General features: G+C 45.8%; 1 protein-coding gene across 9 annotated transcripts in view; it reads right to left on the bottom strand.

Moving 5' to 3' along the window:
• The window catches only part of LOC134456940 (ankyrin repeat and SAM domain-containing protein 1A-like), a 144322-nt gene that overhangs the window by 116899 nt on the left and 7423 nt on the right, over positions 1–20000 (bottom strand). For 8 of the 9 annotated variants that reach the window (XM_063208606.1, XM_063208605.1, XM_063208608.1 and 5 more), the window contains exons 4-9: positions 19518–19604; positions 18943–19115; positions 18093–18155; positions 14181–14313; positions 8004–8047; positions 3897–4005 (exon numbers count right to left, since the gene is read on the bottom strand). In XM_063208606.1, the coding sequence (XP_063064676.1) occupies positions 3897–4005; positions 8004–8047; positions 14181–14313; positions 18093–18155; positions 18943–19115; positions 19518–19604 (609 nt within the window). The remainder of the gene's footprint in view (positions 1–3896; positions 4006–8003; positions 8048–14180; positions 14314–18092; positions 18156–18942; positions 19116–19517; positions 19605–20000) is intronic. The other variant, XM_063208603.1, reaches the window with a different exon arrangement.

A 20000-nucleotide genomic window follows, 5' to 3' on the forward strand; every position in this document is an offset into this window, starting at 1 on the left:
CCCCAATCTTTCTTTCTGCTTGCTGCCGTCTGACCCCTAGTCTCTCCCCTGCTGGGTCTCATTTCTTTTCTCCTTCATGCATGTGCTGCCCACCTGTGCTGTGCTCCTCATTTATCCTGTGTCATCCTTCACCTCCCTCAACCCACAATCCTCTGTGCTACCTCCTTCACCCTGTAGACACACACACACACACACACACACACACACACACACACACACACACACACACACACACACAGACACACACACACACACACACACACACACACACAGACACACACACACACACACACAGACACACACAGACACACACACACACCCACCCACACCCACACCCACACCCACACAAACACACACCTCCTGTGCCACCACCTTCACCCTAACACACACACACACGCGCACGCCCGCACGCTCTCTCTCTCTCTCTCTCTCACACAAACACACACACACACACACACACACACACCCTCCTCCACATTGTCCCACTCTACACACACCTCTGTGTTCTCTCTCACCACCACACACACTCCGCTCAATCGGCCAGCGTCTCTTTCGGAATTTTCCACTCTGCTGGTTAACAGAGAGTTTGCTTTGAGGAGATTGGTAGGGTATGACCCAAAAAGATAAAGAGGGAGGGAGGGAGAGAGAGAGAGAGAAACAATGCTACAAAGAGAGGCAGGGGAGAGAGAGAGAGAGAGAGAGAGAGAGAGAGAGAGAGAGAGAGAGAGAGAGAGAGAGAGAGAGAGAGAGAGAGAGAGAGAGAGAGACAGAGAGACAGAGAGACAGAGACAGAGAGACAGAAAGGAAAGGGACAGATAGACAGACAGACAGACAGACAGGAACAGTTTAAATGTGGCAAAAGCCCATGGACAGAGAGAGATTGAGTAGATAGAGAGAGAGATAGAGAGAGAGACAGAGAAAGAGACAGAGAGAGACCAAAGTGAAAGACAAACTGAAAGGGGTGCAGATACTTGTAGAATTTTAAAATATATATGCTTCTGAATAACAAAAAAGTGGAAAAGGAAATCAAGGAAATGAAAAAAAGAGTGAAGATGTAGATGGGACACGCACGCACGCACGCATGCACACACACACGCGCGCACACACAGCGTAGCGTGCGCTACTGCGAGCGTAGTGTAGAGTGCGTCCTCATTGGTATTCTAATGAGTGTGTGCGCTGGTAGCAGACACAGAGGATCCTCTACCACTACTCCTCCGTGTCATCAGGGATCTTTCTTTGATTGGACGAGGAGATAGATGTCAGTGCCGTGAGACGCGACTCGGGTACCAAGTTTCCATCTTGTCGTGTTTGCGAATGCCCAAATCAAACGGCTTCCTGTCCAACTCAGCGGAGAGGGTTGTCAATCAAGCGCAACACCCCTGAAACTCAACCACCTTCCGGTGAATTCCAAACGAGTTAAACGTCGGAGCCATTCTAATCAGTGTTGTCGCCGTTCTGCCGAGATGAGCTGCTTCGTCGAGATGAGCTACCAGTATACTGTCAAGAGTAGAGGAGACTGCAGTGTTGTTGCTTATTCTGTTTACTAAACAGTTGAATGCAACATGTCCAGGTTACACAGATGGATATAGCTGTATTAGCTATAATCTGGCACAAGCAATCTTTTTACTTTTGTAAACAATGACTCTTTCATTGCATTATCCCTGTTTCAACTAAACTAAATAAAATAAACTACCCGTAAACTAAACACAGACGCGATTTGGCCTGATGTCATCCTCATTGTCTTCCAAAAGGTTGTTAACAAACCCAAACCCTAACACTAACCCCTAGGGGTGCTACTGGGCAGTCATGGGTTAGGTTTTTCAGCCTTGTAGCTCAAATGTTGCCGGTTCGATTCCCAACCTGCCAGGTTAGTATGGGGTGTAATAAACCAGTCACCTGCCCCATCCTCCTCCATGACTGAGGTACCCTGAGCATGGCACCGTTCCGCCACACTGCTCCCTTTCGGGCAACATTGGAGTCTGCACCCTTGCGAAGGTGAGACATAAATGCGGTTTCGTGTGTGCACTTATGTGCTGTGGAGTGCTGTCTCATAATGACAATGGGAGTTGGAATTTCCCAGTTGGTCTTTCACTTTCACTTCACTTCACTCGGATTACTGTAGAGTATTGTTAAGACTTGCTACATCAGTTTGACAGGTTGCTCATATCGACACAAGACTGGATGTAGCTCTCTCTGAGCTTCTAACAGCTGATAGATTTTTTTTGTCTGTTGTAATCTCATCTGCTACCTGCCGCATGTGTGGTGTGGCCTCGCTCACCTTGTTATGACAGAACCGGCGCTCATTTGCATAAATCTGGCGTCTGAGGCGGTAAAAAATATCAGCTGGGCATCTGGGGGGCTAATTGCAATGTCTTTATCTCAGAGAGAGAGAGAGAGAGAGAGAGAGAGAGAGAGAGAGAGAGAGAGAGAGAGAGAGAGAGAGAGAGAGAGAGAGAGAGAGAGAAAGAAAGAGAGAGAGCGAGAGAGAGCGAGATAGAGAAAGAAAGAGAGAGAGAGAGAGAGAGAGAGAGAGAGAGAGAGGGAGAGAAAGAGAGACAGAGAAAGAAAGAGAGAAAGAGAAAGAGAAAGAGAAAGAGAAAGAGAAAGAGAAAGAGAGAGAAGCTACAGAGAGAGAAGAAGGGAGAGAGAGAGAGAGAGAGAGAGAGAGAGAGAGAGAGAGAGAGAGAGAGAGAGAGAGAGAGAGAGAGAGGTTTTGAAGGAGAGAGATTTTGAGAGGGTTTAGATAGAGGGAGCGAGACTCTTGCTGTGTTAAAGACGGTTGAAACTTGTTCTAAATTTAGCTTATCGGAACTTTGAAAATCAGTGAGGCGTAATCAGGAGATGTAAGTCTCACTGTCGATGTCTGATTGCAGATCAAGACAGTTCCACATGATTTGTAGCCTGGTTCCTACCAGACCTCTGTGTGTGTGCTCTGGAGCCCCCTGGTGGCGCTCCAAACACACACATCGGTCTGGGAGCATGTGGCAGGATTCAATTTCTGGACTCAAAAAATAATGCCAAGCATTTATCGCTTCAATATCACTGGCAGCTCGCATTGAGGAGTCACAGGACATATTATAGACTATATTGACGCTTTAGAGATCAACAGAAAACGGTTTTGAAAGAATTTGTTGAGTTTGAAGCAATAAATGCTGCGATTATTTTTTTGACTGTGGAAATGGAATCCTGCTACATGCTCCCAGACCTAGTAGTGGAGCTCACAAAGCTGTGCGGAACTACAGGTCGGGCAAGAGCCAGGCAACATGATTTGTGGACTAACTAAAAAATGTGTGATGCAAAACAGTTGCGCAGTAAAGAGAAAGAAGAAAATATTTACATCTACGACTAACAGGTGTGAATGCATGTGTATCTTTTGTCACTTGTTAAACACATTGATATGTCTTGTGTATGAAATTCCATGAAAAGATACAAACACATTGCTTTTGGAAAGGGTCGGGCAGAGAGACCTCAGATCCAGCTCTCTTACCAGGTGTACTGAGTGTAATGTCAGGTGTGGCAGTGTAGACTGGTGGAATACAGAGTATGTCATGTACAGCTGTGATAAAGGCAAAAAGGCAAACAGCAAAAGAAAAAAAACAAACAAACAAAAACAAACAAATTGTGCGTTACAGAGTTCCATGGTGACAGTCTTTTTTGTTTAACATGTTGGGAAGTCTATAATTCCTGACAAATATTATATTCCTGACAAATATTATTGCAAAGCGATATAATGTAATGTAATACTAGTGTTGTGTGTTGCAGCGTGAGGGTGCAATGTATTGCAAAGTGATGTAATGTAATGTAATGTAATGCTATAGTGTTATGTGTTGCAGTGGGAGGGTGCAAAGTAATGTAATGTGATTTGATGTAATGTAATGTAATGTGATAATTCTCACCTGAAGCTCCTCTGGGTCGGCCAGGCCCCACGGCAGGTAGAGGGGGGTGCAGCGTGTCGCTGGTGGGGGCGGGGGGACGGAGGTCAGTGGGTGCAGACGGTTTCCGCTGCTGGGGAGGGAGAGAAGATGATGATGATGTCATCCAACATCTTCTAGTAGACGTAAGATACCCCAAACCCTGTCTACCTAATGCAAAGGAGTGTGCTAAAGTTTGTTCTCCTAAGGGTCTCTTTCTGTGGCGTTTGGTGAGGGCTTGCACAGGATGCTTGCTAATGCCATTCACAGCGCAAAAGGAACTCCATTTATTCTAAACCTTAAGTCTCCAAAGCTCTCCTATCTGAAGGTCTCCTAAAGGGACGTTGACCTGACGTCACATGGATGGATCCAGGAATAGTACAGACTTGATGCATCCTACTCTACTGAGAAGATGAGGTCATCCACATACAAGAAAACAAACGGTGAAATTGAAAAAGGAATAATATGCAAGAATGCATATGGCCTGAGGCAACAAGTGAGATCTGGTGAAATAATTAGCTGCAACATCATGCTGTTAAACCTGGTTTGCTATTGTCTCACATCAGTGGCAACACAAACACAGACAGACAGACAGACAGACAGACAGACAGACAGACAGACAGACAGACAGACAGACAGACAGAGAGACAGACAGACACGCACGCACGCACGCACACACGCACCAGGTTTGTTCACCTCTCCCTTCAGCTCCATCACTACTGACCGACACACCCTAACCCCCGCCGAATTCCTACGCCGCCACCACCACCACCACCACCACACCGATCCCTACGCCCCCAATACGTCTCCACCGATCCTCCAGTCTCCAATCCCCCAGCCATCCCATATTGTCCCCGACCCTTCGCAGCTCTGGAGAGTCTGTCATAAACGTTAAGCTGTCGGGAACGCCACCGGCCTCATTTTTCTTAATTAAGCCTCCAGGGGGGGATATGGTGACCGTTCTGGTGGTGTGTGGCTCTGACGTGATGTGAGGATGTGACGAGACGAGACGCGAGGGGAGAAACAGATGTAAAATCAGACAGGCGGCTCGGAGAGGGGGACTGGGTGGATGATGGATGGAAAAATATTACAGTCATAAACCTGGAGAGGGGTAATACAGAAGAGTGAGATGGGGTAGTAAATAACACAAGGACGTGAGGACATGAGTGTTGACGCAGGCGCATGTCTGTGTTGGTTACATCTCTAGACTCAGACAAGCATCGACAGGGCCGCTCACAGCTTTAACCGGGCCCAGGACAAAATCATCTTAAAGGGCCCCCCTCTCAATACATACAATGTAATGGGCTCCCAATTCAGGGCCCCCTGTTTCCTTGGGCCCAGGACACTGCCCCCTTTGTCCCCACCTGTCAGCTTCCCTGAGCATCGATATGTAGTAGCCAAGGGTGGGCCGGACTCAATCAGGACCACCCAATCAGAAGGCCATCATGGTTTGATTGATTGACTGAAGCCATAATTGTGACCTATGGCAGGGTTTCCCAACCTTTTATCTCTTGCGTACCCTCCCCAAGCCCTTTTTTTGTCATACCATGAGTACACCCTCACTATCAACTTCTGAAGAAGGGTGCTCACCCAAAGGTTCCGAAAAAAAAATGGGAGCAAAGAAATCCTGGTTTGAAGCGGACTTTTCTCTCATCTTCATCTGGTCATTAGGTTGTCCTTCTCCCAGGTCAGACGCTTTTTGGATGTGCCAGCCAGCTTCAAACCATTCCTCCTACCCCCTCACTATCACCATCCCCTTTTCTCCATCCCAATGTGACTATGCTCCATACATTTTCAGGGGTGATAGTGAAAAAAAATCCTGAGCCTGAACTTTTTTCCCTGCTCGAACGACGACGACAAGATAGTGCATAGTGACGTAACGTAGGTCTATTTTGACACATTATTCAAACATTTAATAGCCTGTGTATGACCATTATTCAAGCCTGATAGTAGAAGAAAACCCTGAACCTGCAACACTTTCTGAGATAAGAATAACCTAATGGCTAATTATTATCAATGTATTTATTTTTGCAAACTCTGTCAAGCCTGAAATCAGGCATGGAGCCTGAATACTATCAGCCCTGCATTTTTTCACTCCAAGTACCCCCTGTAGTAAGTATGCACGCGTACCCCTAGTGGTACACGCAGCCCTGGTTGGGAAACACTGACCTACGGTAATGGTGACGTGGCCCACTTGATAATTTTTCTAAGCATAGTTTCCTATGTTGTCTTTTTGCTATTCTTTCTTATTTCTGTCTCTCTTTTCTACCTCACCATTATTTTTTTTATTTTCAACATTGTTGTTTATCCATTTGTTAAGCACTTTGAGCTGCATGCCTACATACAAATACAGTTATTATACATCGATTTTATGATTTCTGGCTACAATGCCCTTGCAGAGGAAAGGAGGGAAAGAAATGTGGAACGGCAGAAAAGAGAAGAGATGAAGGTGCAAAAACGAAGCAAACAGAGCATGGACGCTCTGAACTAAACATGGCATGCTTTTTTAGTTTTCAGAGAGAGAGAGAGAGAGAGAGAGAGAGAGAGAGAGACAGAGACAGAGACAGAGACAGAGACAGAGAGACATAAAGAGAGAGTAGAGAGAGAGGGAGAGAGAGAGAGAGAGAGAGAGAGAGAGAGAGAGAGAGAGAGAGAGAGAGACAGAGAGAGAGACAGAGAGACAGGAGACAGGAGAGAGGAGAGAGGAGAGAGGAGAGAGAGAGAGAGAGAGAGAGAGAGAGAGAGAGAGAGAGAGAGAGAGAGAGAGAGAGAGAGACAGGAGACAGGAGAGAGGAGAGAGGAGAGAGGAGAGAGAGAGAGAGAGAGAGAGAGAGAGAGAGAGAGAGAAAGAGAGAGAGAGTGTGTGTGTGTGTGTGTGTGTGTGAGAGAGAGAGAAACACGGCATGGTTGTGAGGAGAAGACAGGAACAACTCTTGACACACAACGAAAAGGGAAACAAAAATGAAACAGAACAGCTGAATTATTTTTACTTTGAGTTTTTTTTGTGTCATTTTGTATTTTGTCATTTAGCATGATGCCATTTCTTTACGGGAGGGTGGCAGGAGGGGCGGGTTATTGACTAACTAGCCCCACCCCCTAAGACCATGATGGGCCGTAACAATGAGTCATTCCCAGCCCTCAAGGATAACACTTTATTTCTCTGTATTTTACAAGCACCTTAAATTTCATTGTGTAGTGCATCACTGTCAACATCACAATACAGCCCCACAGTACCCAGGCACAGTTCAAAAAATGCATGAAACACGTAAACGTATCATACAGTACATATACTGTATATAATGGCTTATTATGCTTTCTTAAAATGGAGGAAGCACTTTAGTCATAAGACAAATACGATATTACACAGTCAATTTGCAGTCTTAACTCAATTTGATCAATTATGCTGCTCTGGTCTCTCGTCTTTAGCTTTGGCTTGGGGGGGCAGAAATAAATATCACTATTCTGATTTAGCATCACTGAGCCACACCTTCTCTGACAAGCAAGGCTGGACTGACCATCTGGCATACCGGACATTTCCCGGTGGGCCAGATTTCTGAAAGTAGGGGCCCACGAGGGTGCGTGGCCCACCGGTGAGTCAGTTCTGCGCCGCTAATTATGAGGGGCCCCTTTAAGCCAAAAGTGCCCAGGCCTCATTTCTCCCCCAGGCCAGTCCTGATGACAAGGCCGTATGCACAGTGGAGAATCAGGCCTGGGGCTGACATGACAAACGCACGCACATACGGTACGCATGCACGAGAGAGACAGAGAAAGAGGAGCCAGCTAACTTCATTGGACTCATGATATTATTTAAGCTGGAGGAGGGACAGTAATTCAGTTTAAGTACGGTTCGGTTCGGGGAAATATTCGCTCTCAGATACAGGGTAGGGGCCGCAGATGACTACTTGTGATGTATAACAGGGACACTTGCTCATTTTTAGTAGCTCCCCAGAGGGGCCTAAACGAGGTTTCCTGAGAGACAAAGAGCCGCCATTACAGTTCCTCTCTGAACAGAAATAAGATATAGATGTAATAAAGATATATATAAATGTGGCATAAAGATATAAATGTCACAGAGAATAAATAAATACCCACCTGAGGTAGATGACTGTGGGAAGACTTGGATTTGGATTCCTCTTCTAAAGAAAAGGGAAAAGAAAAACACATATAAACAAACACCCTTTAAAAACATACTTAAATAAGAAAAGCAAAATGGATACTATACCGTTGAATGATATACTTCGAAATGAGAGAGAGAGAGAGAGAGAGAGAGAGAGACAGAGACAGAGAGACAGAGAGAGGAAAGGGAGATAGATAGACAGACAGACAGATAGACGGGAACAGTTTAAATGTGGCAAAAGCCCTGGGACCTTGTCAGAGGTACCATGGGGTTAGCATTAAAGAGCCCTGCCTGCCTTGACAGAGCTCGTAGATGTGGAGCTAGCCTAGCTGTCAGTCAGTAGCCATTTTGTATTAGCTGAAACTGAAGTGTATGCTAATCCACTTCATGCATTAAACATGGTGGAGCAAGGCAAGGCAGCGACAAGAGGAAAGACATTTACGTACACATGCACGTACACACGCACGTGCACACAGACACACACAGACACACAGATATGGAGGGTAACAGCTCCTGGCAGCGTGGGAATGTGACGCAGCATGGCAGATTTTGCAAGGAAATCACTTAATGGTCACACACACACACACGCACGCGCACACGCACACACACGCACACGCACACGCACACACACACTGTACAGTATGTGTAGCAAGTCTTGCGCACTTGCTCATAATCATGGTTGTGGTGGGAACAGCTGCAATTGTGTTTAGACTACCGATACAAACATTTACTTTGTTTACTTGGCTCAAATTAGCTTCATTTATCTGTAAATAAACAATTGTTATTTGTACCAGCCTATGCTGCACTAGAATTGTGGCGCCTCCTACTTAACTTACTGTAAACCCGGGCTGGAAACAGTGCATGCTGTTTCTGCCCTTGAGGACTGGGCTTGAGGACTAAGCAACATCTCTGCCTCATTTTCAGATGGCATTTTCCCATTGGGTCTTAGAGGGGACATTCTTACAATCGTAATCACAACCCACACACCACCGGCAGAGAGTAGGAGATGGAGATGGCGTAAGGTTGGGGAAGTTACTCAGGCCAGACTCGAACCTGGGTCTCCATGGGCATGCAATGGTGCATTACTGCCCTACAAAGGTAAAGTGCAATGCCTACATACTGTATATTGTCAACATTGACTTTATACTGAAAATGGTCTTCATTACACCTCCTTTATCTTGTGACAAAGCCTTATGGTCCAAATGAGTCACATTTCAGTGTCAAATTTGCAGCAGCTACAATATCCAACCTAATACCAAAGCTTTGAATGATTTTTTCTCAGTTTCAAAGTTGTCATAGTTACTGCACTAGTGCCTTAGTTAGTAGGGAAGATTAGTGTGATGCGCCACTTCACCCTGACATTCCTATAGTCCTAATCACAACCCACGCACCACTGACTCCGACAGCTAGTGGCTTTCCTCTGCTTCCTCTTTTGTAAGGGCTTGCAGCAAGGCTAGAGACAGCCTTAGGGGGTCGTTTAAAGAAACATCTATATTAACAGCCCGCCATCTCAATGGGCTTGTAATTGAATGCCCCCTCCCCCCATTTTAATCCAATTACCTACGGTGCCATTCAGAGACGAACATTAAGACACAAGAGCTGAGTGGGTCTGAAACTGAGACGGCAGGGTTCAAAGAAGCGACACACTGCATCACACTGCCGTCTGATCTGGGCTTTGACACTCCGTGGCCAATGTGGAGACACTGGAGCAGGGAGCGACTGAGAAGCAGAGACGGATTTACCAATGGGCAGACTAGGCAATTGCCTATGCCCCCACCAAATCTGCCCTCTGTATGGGGCCCCTAACAGTCACCCTCTCCATGGTTAATATAAGCAAAAATAATTCAAGAGGGCCCCATGTCCATATTTTGCCTAGGGGCCCCAATTTGGGTAGAACCGCCACTGCTGAGAAGGCAGTGTACAAAGGGCCGTCACTCTAGAAATGTGATGCAGGCTCCCTGCTCAGAGAATTGGCAGGCTGTTCTGCATGGACACCCGTTTATTCTCCCACTCTTCATTTTCAAAAGCCTTTTTTTTTCAAAAGGATTGGCTTTGTTTTTGCCTATGCTCACAACTCTGAATCTTCTTTCCTATTCTATTCAATTTCCTCTCCACAATCTCTTTACAAATTCTTTATTTTTTTCTCTTTTAATTTCATATGACAAGTTTTCCATTTAAAAAAAATGTTATCGGCTTCTACTGTAACAAAGTTCTACGCAACTCCAAAGCTCTACTGAGCTCTGCAAAGTATTGTGCAGACGCCGGAGTTAAAACTATACGCAGAATTAGCTCCAATCAAGATGGCGAGGGTGAAATCGCCTTAGGGTAATAAAATAACCCTCGTCTCTCATTACATCATCCTCGGCTCTTAGTTACTTTCTACTCATTTCTCTCGCTCTCTGAAGATCAGAGAACCGAGAGAGAGAGAGAGCGAGCCCCCCGCGGTTCCTCGTTCTCATGCCCATGTCTTTTTAAATACTGATAACAACACGCCAACGTCCTCGAATGGCCTCTGAAAGACGATCATACATCAGCTCATCAATAGTTCATTCCACTAGTAACATATTAATAAAGTCCTCATCAACAACTTGAAGTCTAAACTCATGAAGACGTATAAATGTTTTCTTAGCGTGGACAGTTTTAATTAAGTGACAGCGGGGAAGATGAAGCATTTCCTTTTTTTTTTTTTGCTCCGGTGATTGGAAAAACACTCATAGATTTCCCCTTACACGATTCATGTTTCTCCATAATTTGTGTACTCTTGAGGAATAGGCAGCACAGTGCAGAGGCAGGCATGAAATGCATCCTACTCACCCAAATTAATCTCTACAAATGTCCCCTCTCATTTTTCATTCTCAAGATTTCTGCTGAAAGAATTCTAATCTCTAGTGTCAGTATGCCCCCCTGGTCATTTTTTGTGTGCTGCAGCAAGCATGGGAATTCATATATCTGATTCATTTAGCGAAATTTATACATTTATCACGTACTGGATGATAGCTGAGCACCACACAGAGGGCATTGAGAGTAGAGCAAAAGAACACTATACAATGCATTGTGGGTAAAGCTTGTGGTGGTGAGATAGCAAGAGGACAGGGTTGGAGTAGTGAACCAACAAGTGAAAAGTGAAAGTGAAAGCCCACCAAGGAAACTCCAACTCCCAGTGTCATTGTGACACAGCACTCCACAGCACACAAGTGTTCAATGCACAGTGCGAAATTGCATGTATGCCTCCAATGGTGCCCGAAAGGGAGCAGTGCGGCAGAAAGTACCATGCTCAGGGTACCTCAGTCATGGAGGAGGATGGGGGAGAGCACTGATTAATTACTCCCCCCACCAACATGGCGGGTCGGGAGTCGGACCAGCAACCTATGGGCTACAGGTCTGACGCCCTAACCGCTTACCCATGACTGCCCATAAACAAGTGTTAGTAGTGTTGGAGTAGTGTTGGAGTAGTGAAGGGTATATACACCAATCTTGAAGTCAAATTTACTACCATTTAATACCCTTTTTCACTACCTTTAGATTTTATTTACAACCGTCACGACACTCCGATGCGTGTATTAACAAGACATCTTTTGTAATTTCTACCTCCTTAACAATACATTACACTTTCGTTTTTTTAAAAGACGCCCGAAAGGGATTCGTCAATGTCTTATCTCCTGTCTTGTCCAACCATCCTTCCTCAAGTTTCAGTTTGTAATCAGGTGGCTGTTGCACGAATCACTTGTATGAAAAAACAGTCATAAACGGTGAATAAACAAAGATTTCTTTCATCGAAATGGTAAAACTAAAAAAAGAATACCTGGTTTTTCAAAAAAATAATACCTTTTGAGCAAATTTACAACTTTTAAGGTCATTCAATTTTGGCTTTTTAATTTATCACCTTTTAATACTTTTTAAAACCCTGCATACACCCTGTAGTGAGACAACCAAAGGGTTGAAGTGGTGAGATGGCCAGAGGATAGGTTATAGGTTTTCTGGTAGTAGGAAAGAGAGCAAGAGTATAGGATTGTGAGGGTGAGACAGACAGCAAAGGTGTAGTCTTGTGGTACTGAGACAGACAGTAACCTTGGGGGTATCTTTTGAAGGAGGAAACCAACGCACACCAGAGGTTTCGAGGTGCAGGTAGCCGGTGCAAGATCAATTTTGTAGAAGAAGGTACCGCACACTCTTGTCCATCGTGCTGCAATTTATTAACAAAACAACGTTTCGGCCCGTATGGCCTTTCTCAAGTTTTCTTTCTCAAACTTGAGAAAGGCCATACGGGCCGAAACGTTGTTTTGTTAATAAATTGCAGCACGATGGATAAGAGTGTGCGGTACCTTCTTCTACAAAAGTAACCTTGGGGGTGTCATTGGTGAGACAGTCAAAAGAAATGTTGTAGTAGGCTACGATTGTAAGTCGCTTTGGCTAAAAAGCCAAATGCAATATAATTTAATGTACTGTAATGGTGTGATTGTGGTGGCGAGACAGATGGGAAGATGGTTGGGTTGTAGTAGTAAGACAGAAATCAGGAGTGGCTTGCGGTGGTGACACAGCAAGAGGATAGGCATCTGATAATAAGTAAGAAAAAGAGCAGAGAGAAAGACAAAAGTTTTGTGGTGGTGAGAAAAACAGGAAGATGGTGAAGTTGTGTTGGTAAGACAGGGCTGCAGGGGGTGGAGGGGGGCGTTTGACACTCTGTCCCCAGAGGTCATCAAGGGCGTGTGGTGGGTGGGAGGAACGGAATGGCATTTGGAATGCAAAGGGCAGAGAGCATAACAGACTGACTGACTGACTGACTGAACGAAGAAATTGAGGCATTTGAATGGGTGAGAGAGAGAGAGAGAGAGAGAGAGAGAGAGAGAGAGAGAGAGAGAGAGAGAGAGAGAAAGAAAAAAGAAAAAGGAAAAATGAAAAATGAAAAATTAAGTAAGAAATGAGCAGATGAGAGATAAGTGTAGGGGTGAACAGGACGGAGGCACAGCAAGGTGTTCAATGTCTGTGTGTGTGTGGTTGTGTGTGTGTGGTTGTGTGTGGTTGTGTGTGTGTGTGTGTGTGTGTGTGTGTGTGTGTGTGTGTGTGTGTGTGTGTGTGTGTGTGTGTGTGTGTGTGTGTGTGTGTGTGTGTGGTTGTGTGTGTGTGTGTGTGGGTGTGTGTGTGTGTGTGTGGTTGTGTGTGTGTGTGTGTGTGTGGTTGTGTGTGGTTGTGTGTGTGTGTGTGTGTGCGTGTGTGCGTGTGTGTGCGTGTGTGTGCGCGCGTGCGTGCGCGTGCGTGTGTGTGTGCGTGTGGCCGGTGACAGGTGCAGCACGGGCTGTAGAACACCCTTGAGGCAGAGCAAGGGCAGATGACTTGTTAAAAGGGGGCAGTGAACTCTGCAGTACCAAATAGCAGCACACTCACTCTGACAAGCCCAAGCCCACGGGGCCAGACAGCAGGGGCTAAAGGGGAGCGCACTCAAGACCGCGTGTGTGTGTGTGTGTGTGTGTGTGTGTGTGTGTGTGTGTGTGTGTGTGTGTGTGTGTGTGTGTGTGTCATGGGTGACTGTGGGTTTTTTTCAGGTCAGTGTAACTTTATGAGTGTATATTTTCAAAATGTGGCCTAGATGCTTGTGTGTTGCACAGACTGACTGCATTTGTTAGTGTAGTAATAGTAGTAGTAGTAGGGTGGGTTTCATGTCCTTGTGCGTGTGTAAAGAATTTGTCTATGGTTATTTCGATTGTGTGTGTGTGTGTGTGCGTGTATTTGTCTTTGTGTATAGAGTTTGTCTATAGTTGTTTTGATAGTTGTGTGTGTGTGTGTGTGTGTGTGTGTGTGTGTGTGTGTGTGTGTGTGTGTGTGTGTGTGCGTGTGTGCGTGTGTGCGTGTGAGTGTGTGAGTGTGTGAGTGTGTGAGTGTGAGTGTGTTTGTTAGTGTAGTAACAGTAGTAGTAGTAGGGTGGGTTTTATGTCCTTGTGCGTGTGTAAAAAGTTTGTCTATGGTTATTTCGATTGTGTGTGTGTGTGTGTATTTGTGTTTGTGTATAGAATTTGTCTATGTTTGTTTTGATTGTATGTCAGTGTGTGTGTGTGTGTGTGTGTGTGTGTGTGTGTGTGTGTGTGTGTGTGTGTGTGTGTGTGTGTGTGTGTGTGTGTGTGTGCGTGTATTGGTGTATGTGTGTTGCAGGGCCCCACCGGCTTGTGAGGACGGCTCGTGTGGCTCCTGGTAGGGGACCTTGGTCTCGGCGGACAGCAGCAGCTCATAGGTGTGGTCCTCCTCGTCCGCCATCTCCGCCCTCTCGTCTATACTGCTGTTGGTGTACACCGCCTGAGGGACACACACACACACACACACACACACACACACACACACACACACACACACACACACACACACACACACACACACACACACACACACACACACACACACACACACACAGACAACAGGCGGGTGGATAAAGTGGCTGCACCATTACATGACGGGTTAGCATCATCAGAACATTACAAGGCAAAATAAAAATATTCAAAGATCTGAAACTCCTATGCACAGCCAGGTTCCACTGGTGAAGTGCAGTCATCAGTAATCCACAGTAAACAAGAAGGATCACCGCACACTGGTGGACTTGATTTTGCTGCTTTTTTATTGTTAGGTGAACAATGCGTTTCGCTTTGCGCTTCGTCAGGTTCGCCCACGCACCCACACACGCACGCACGCACGCGCACACGCACACGCACACGCACACGCACACGCACACGCACACGCACACGCACACGCACACGCACACACACAGACACACAGACACACAGACACACCTGTCCATCTTCTACAGCTGCCAATCCACTGCCTTGCTCCTCCCTCCCTCCCTGTTTAAGCTGGGCCAGAGTGCCGCACTCCCATCAATATTCATGGGGGCACTCTTTGGATTGACACAACATAGTGGAATAGCCTGGCAGTAGTGACGCTCTGTGTGTGTGTGTGTGTGTGTGTGTGTGTGTGTGTGTGTGTGTGTGTGTGTGTGTGTGTGTGTGTGTGTGTGTGTGTGTGTGTGTGTGTGTGTGTGTGTGTGTGTGTGTGTACGCGCATGCATTTCTAAAGCCTGATACATAGTCATGCTGTGCTGACTTGGGGTACAGCATGGACGTACTGTCAGCGGGATGTGTGTTCCTCATAGTCGCCCTGCGTGCGCATGCAGGAAAGGGCGTGGTGTTTTTTTCCCGCTGAGATTTTAATGACGTCAATTCACCTCCGTGACAACAGGGGGCGAACTAACTCATTCAGTTGAGCCCAGTCCCTAGAATGAATCGCAAAGCTAACCAGCTGGCTATGTAAAACGTAATATACCACTAGTAGCCTACTTCTAAAAGTTGGGGGCATAATTAGATGGTACAACATCAGTTTCTTTTTGGTCAAGTACTACATGAGATTAAATGCAAGACAAACGCCATTTTAAAAGACAATAGACAGCATGAATGGCCATTCACACCTGGGGCCTAGTAGTAGCTAGCCAGCTAAATCAGTCATTACAAACTCAAAGCTAGTTGACTAGCCACCTGAAACGTAATTCTACCACTAACAAAGAGGCTTCTTGCTATTAATTTAAAAAGTTGTGGCGTAATTAGACATGAATGATAGCATACAAGATTCTCTCTTTATTCATGTTTTACAGTTCAGGTGGTTAAAATGCCAAACAAAAGCCGTTTTTAAATACAATACATCTAATGGCCATATTAACAGCTAGCTTAGCAACTGTCAGCCAAACCCATTCAAACTCTACAGGACATTAGCGAACCCTGTTTTAGAAGCTAGCTAGCCACACTACAAGTCAACAATTGCTATTAATTTAAAAAGTTGTGGCGTAATTAGACATGGATGATAGCATACAAGATTCTCTCTTTATTCATGTTTTACAGTTGAGGTGGTTAAATGAAACAAAAGCCATTTTTAAATACAATAGATAGCCTATCTAATTAACAGCTAGCTTAGCAACTGTCAGCCAAACCCATTCAAACTCTACAGGACATTAGCGAACCCTGTTTTAATGAGCTAGCTGCCACACTACAAAAGAACAAAGAGGCTTCTTTGCTACTACCACACTACAAACATATCATTTCCATGATGGCCTTTTATGGATATTTCTAATTGATTTTTTGGAAGTTGTACTACTGAAATAAAAAACAGTTTCTCTTCTCCCTGTCAAGTAAACTCCAGTGATTTCCTGCCAAGTCAACTGCATCGTGTTTTTCGTTTTCCTTCAAACCTCCGCGGTAGGGTAGAAGAATAGAACACAACTGACCTATCAGGGCTGAGTTCACCCCGGACTGCCGTAAGCGCATTGACCAATCACCGTCTTCAAGCATAGCTCAGCTCACGGACATTTCAGCCTGGGAGAAACATGCGTGTACTGCAGCCAGGGGTCGTTTTGTCGCTGCACAGGGGGGCGCGGTGGCTGCTTCTCTGTGCAGAACCTCCGTGAACGCGCGACTCTGAATCCCCCTTTAGTGTGTGTGTGTGTGTGTGTGTGTGTGTGTGTGTGTGTGTGTGTGTGTGTGTGTGTGTGTGTGTGTGTGTGTGTGTGTGTGTGTGTGTGTTCTAGGGGAAAGAGAGGGGGTTCAAAGAGTGAGCCATTTGTCAGTGAAGCATGGCAGAGCCAACAGTGACGTGACTGTAAATGGGGAGAACTGTTGATTCTGCTGCTTGTTGAGAAGTCTGTGGCAGGCTTGTTATCAGGTATCTACCTGTGGGTGTGTGTGTGTGTGTGTGTGCGTGCGTGCGTGCGTGCGTGTGCGCATGTGCGCGTGTGTGCGTGTGTGTCTCTGTGTGTGTGTCTCTGTGTGTGCATGTCTCTGTGTGTGCATGTCTCCGTGTGTGCACTCGCGTGTCTGCGTGTGCGTGTGTGTCTGTGTGTGTGTGTGCGTGCCTGTGTGTGTGCATGCCTGTGTGTGTGCGTGTGTGTGTCTGTGTGTGCGTGTGTGTCTGTGTCTGCATGCGCGCGTGTCTGCGTGTGCGTGTGTGTGTGTGTGTCTGTGTGTGCGTGCCTGTGTGTGCACGTGTGTGCGTGTGTGTGCGTGTGTGTCTGTGTGTGCGTGTGTGCCTGTGTGTGCGTGCGTGCGTGTAGTGATGAAAGTCCAACTGGGTTGGGTGAGCGCTGCTTTTGGACATTACATTGCTGCACATGTAGTGGGAAAAAGTTGTGAAAAACACCAGGGCTCTTCAATCAATGCTCGTCGATCAATACTGTGTGTGTGAGTCTGTAGAAGTTGCTCAAGCATTACATGGGGATTAGCTGTCTGTGCAGAGACAACTGCGGCAACAACTGCAAGCTGTGAGATGCAGTATTTACTGTAGAGTTGGAAATGTTTTGAGGCTGAGTAGAGTAGAGACGCTGTATGTTTCGCAGAGGGAAATTAAAGAAACAAGGAAATGAATGAATGGTTGCATTCATTCAAACCAAAACGAATCATTGGTGGCATATTTGAGAGGTGCATCACCGTACGCTCAGAATCACATGTGAGCAGTCAGGAAATGAGATTACGTTACTTTAATGGACAGTCTGGAACAGCTGGTCAAGTATGGCTGCATCTAGGGCTGTAAATCACTACATATCGATACGATTCGATTATTTGATTATTCGAAAATCTTCGATATTTAAGAATGCCCCATGATACGATACGTTTCGATTCCATTTTTTTCTAATTATTTTTCTACTTCTCTTATGTTTTTGAGCTAGGGAATTGGGCAGGCGCCAGTGATTTGACTCTTTTCGACACTTAAGAATGCCCCACGATACGATACGATACGATACGATACGATATGATATGATATGATACGATACGATACGATACGATACGATACGATACGATACGATACGATAATCGGCTGTAGGATCGATGCATCGATTATTATTTATACCCCTAGTTGCATCCAAGACATCTGCTCAAATGGATTAAAGTTCAACATTATGCTGCTGGTTAACACTGCTATATTTATGCACTTTAAGCTGTTGGCTAAGCACTGACAAACTTAGATTCAAGTTGATTAATGTGTGCCATCCTCAAAAGTAAATGAATGAAATGAAAGGAAAGGAAAACAAAATGGAGGCTCACCTCTGAGCTGCCCTCTTCCTCGTGGCCGGGCCCAGGCTGCGATGGAGGAGGTAACCGATCTTTCTGTAAATCATTTAGAAACACAAAGCGGGAAAATGAAGCAGTCTCCATTCTTTTTCATTGGGTGAAGTGAAGAGTGACCCAATGACCACAAAAAAAACAGAGGGAACAAATGAATCATCCAAAACTATTTTTTACACATTTGTAACCACACAAATATGTCTGTCAGAAGGGGGTCATGTTACTAAAAACTACAGCTATATGCTACTCTTGAGACGATGAAAGCTTTTTGGCCCTGAGCAAGTCAGACAGCTGTGGCACAGCAGCAGCCATGAAGTCACTGCCACCTAACAGCAGGGTGGTGATTACACGCCACCTAGTGGCCACAGGAGCTCGGTACAGATAACCTCTTCTCAGTTCAGCATCTTTCACCTTTCAACAGTTTTCACAGTGACTCAATACAATCATGATGATCAGCTGATTCGGAGCTGGGGAAGACCAAATTTGTGGCAGAGTTTAACATTCTGAACCAGTGATTGACACCTCGGTCTTAACCCATTGATGCTGGATGCTGAGTAGCGCAACATTGACCCTAGCGCCGGGACCTGCATTTCGCAGCTTTAGGCTCATGAAATTTGAGATGTATTATTATTATTTTTTTAAACATTGGCATGTTATAGCTGAATGAACAAGTTATAAAGCAAGATGAGGGTCTTAGCCTCTGAATCCCCAAAAAAATGAATTGTATTTAAAATCTGAGATATTTAGGTGTTTGACAGTACCTTTTCCCAAAAATGCACACAAATGCACACACAAACGCACACTCACACACACTGCTCAGTGCGCTCACCTTGCCAGCTTCACTGTCGGGCCGTCCGGAGTCTCTGTCAGAGGACTTGCCGCTGGCCATGCTGTCTAGGGAGTGGCATGAGGTGGCCTCGAACAGCGCCTCGTAGGGACTCTCCTCCTCGGGGTCGCGACCCAGACCAGAGATAAAATCATCCACCTGCTGATCCACCTCACCTACACACACACACACACACACACACACACACACACACACACACACACACACACACACACACACACAGACACAGACGCAGACGCAGACGCAGACGCGCACGCGCACGCGCACGCGCACGCGCACGCGCACGCACACGCACACGCACACGCACACGCACACGCACACACACACACACACACACGCACACGCACAATGTGAAACAAGTGCACCGACACATAATACCAACAAAATGGCTTCATTTATTTACTTAAATACATCTTGAAACAAGACAAAGCTCTACAGGACAGAAGCACACACTACCCCACACATTCCTAAGTACAGTATACAATGTAACAATGTACAGTATACAGTATGTTGATGTACATGTTGATGGTGAATAACAACACTGGCCGCCTGTTTACCTTTCCTCCTGGGGCTGAGGTTCTCCTGGGGGGGTGGGGGTGGGGGTGGGGGCAGGGCCATGTCTGGTGGGTTTCCTGTCATGTGACCTGATGAGACACAGGATGATAATGAGCATGAGTATGGAAAGCATGAGAGCATCATCCATGACACCTCAATATGATATTTCCCCTGTCTTTATTGTATAAAAAACATAATTCAAAACCTACTCTCACGCTTGCAATCAAGATATTGAATGGAAAAAAAATCACACAAAAAGACGCTTTGAGCAACTTGACAGTGGTGGGGAAACTTACAGCTTCCTCAATGCGCCAAGGGGTGAGACCAAGGCACTAGGAAATGACTGTAGGAATGTATTGAGATATACACCATCACTGCTGCACGTGGGGTCAAGAAAAGTCCCATTGGCAGGTGAACAGCGAAGAGTAGTTGTGTGAGTCACTGAGGCAGTACACTATGTGTGTGTGTTTTGGATGCTTTCGGGC

Source organism: Engraulis encrasicolus, chromosome 10 (assembly GCF_034702125.1).
Source record: "Engraulis encrasicolus isolate BLACKSEA-1 chromosome 10, IST_EnEncr_1.0, whole genome shotgun sequence".
Taxonomy (NCBI): Eukaryota; Metazoa; Chordata; class Actinopteri; order Clupeiformes; family Engraulidae; genus Engraulis; species Engraulis encrasicolus.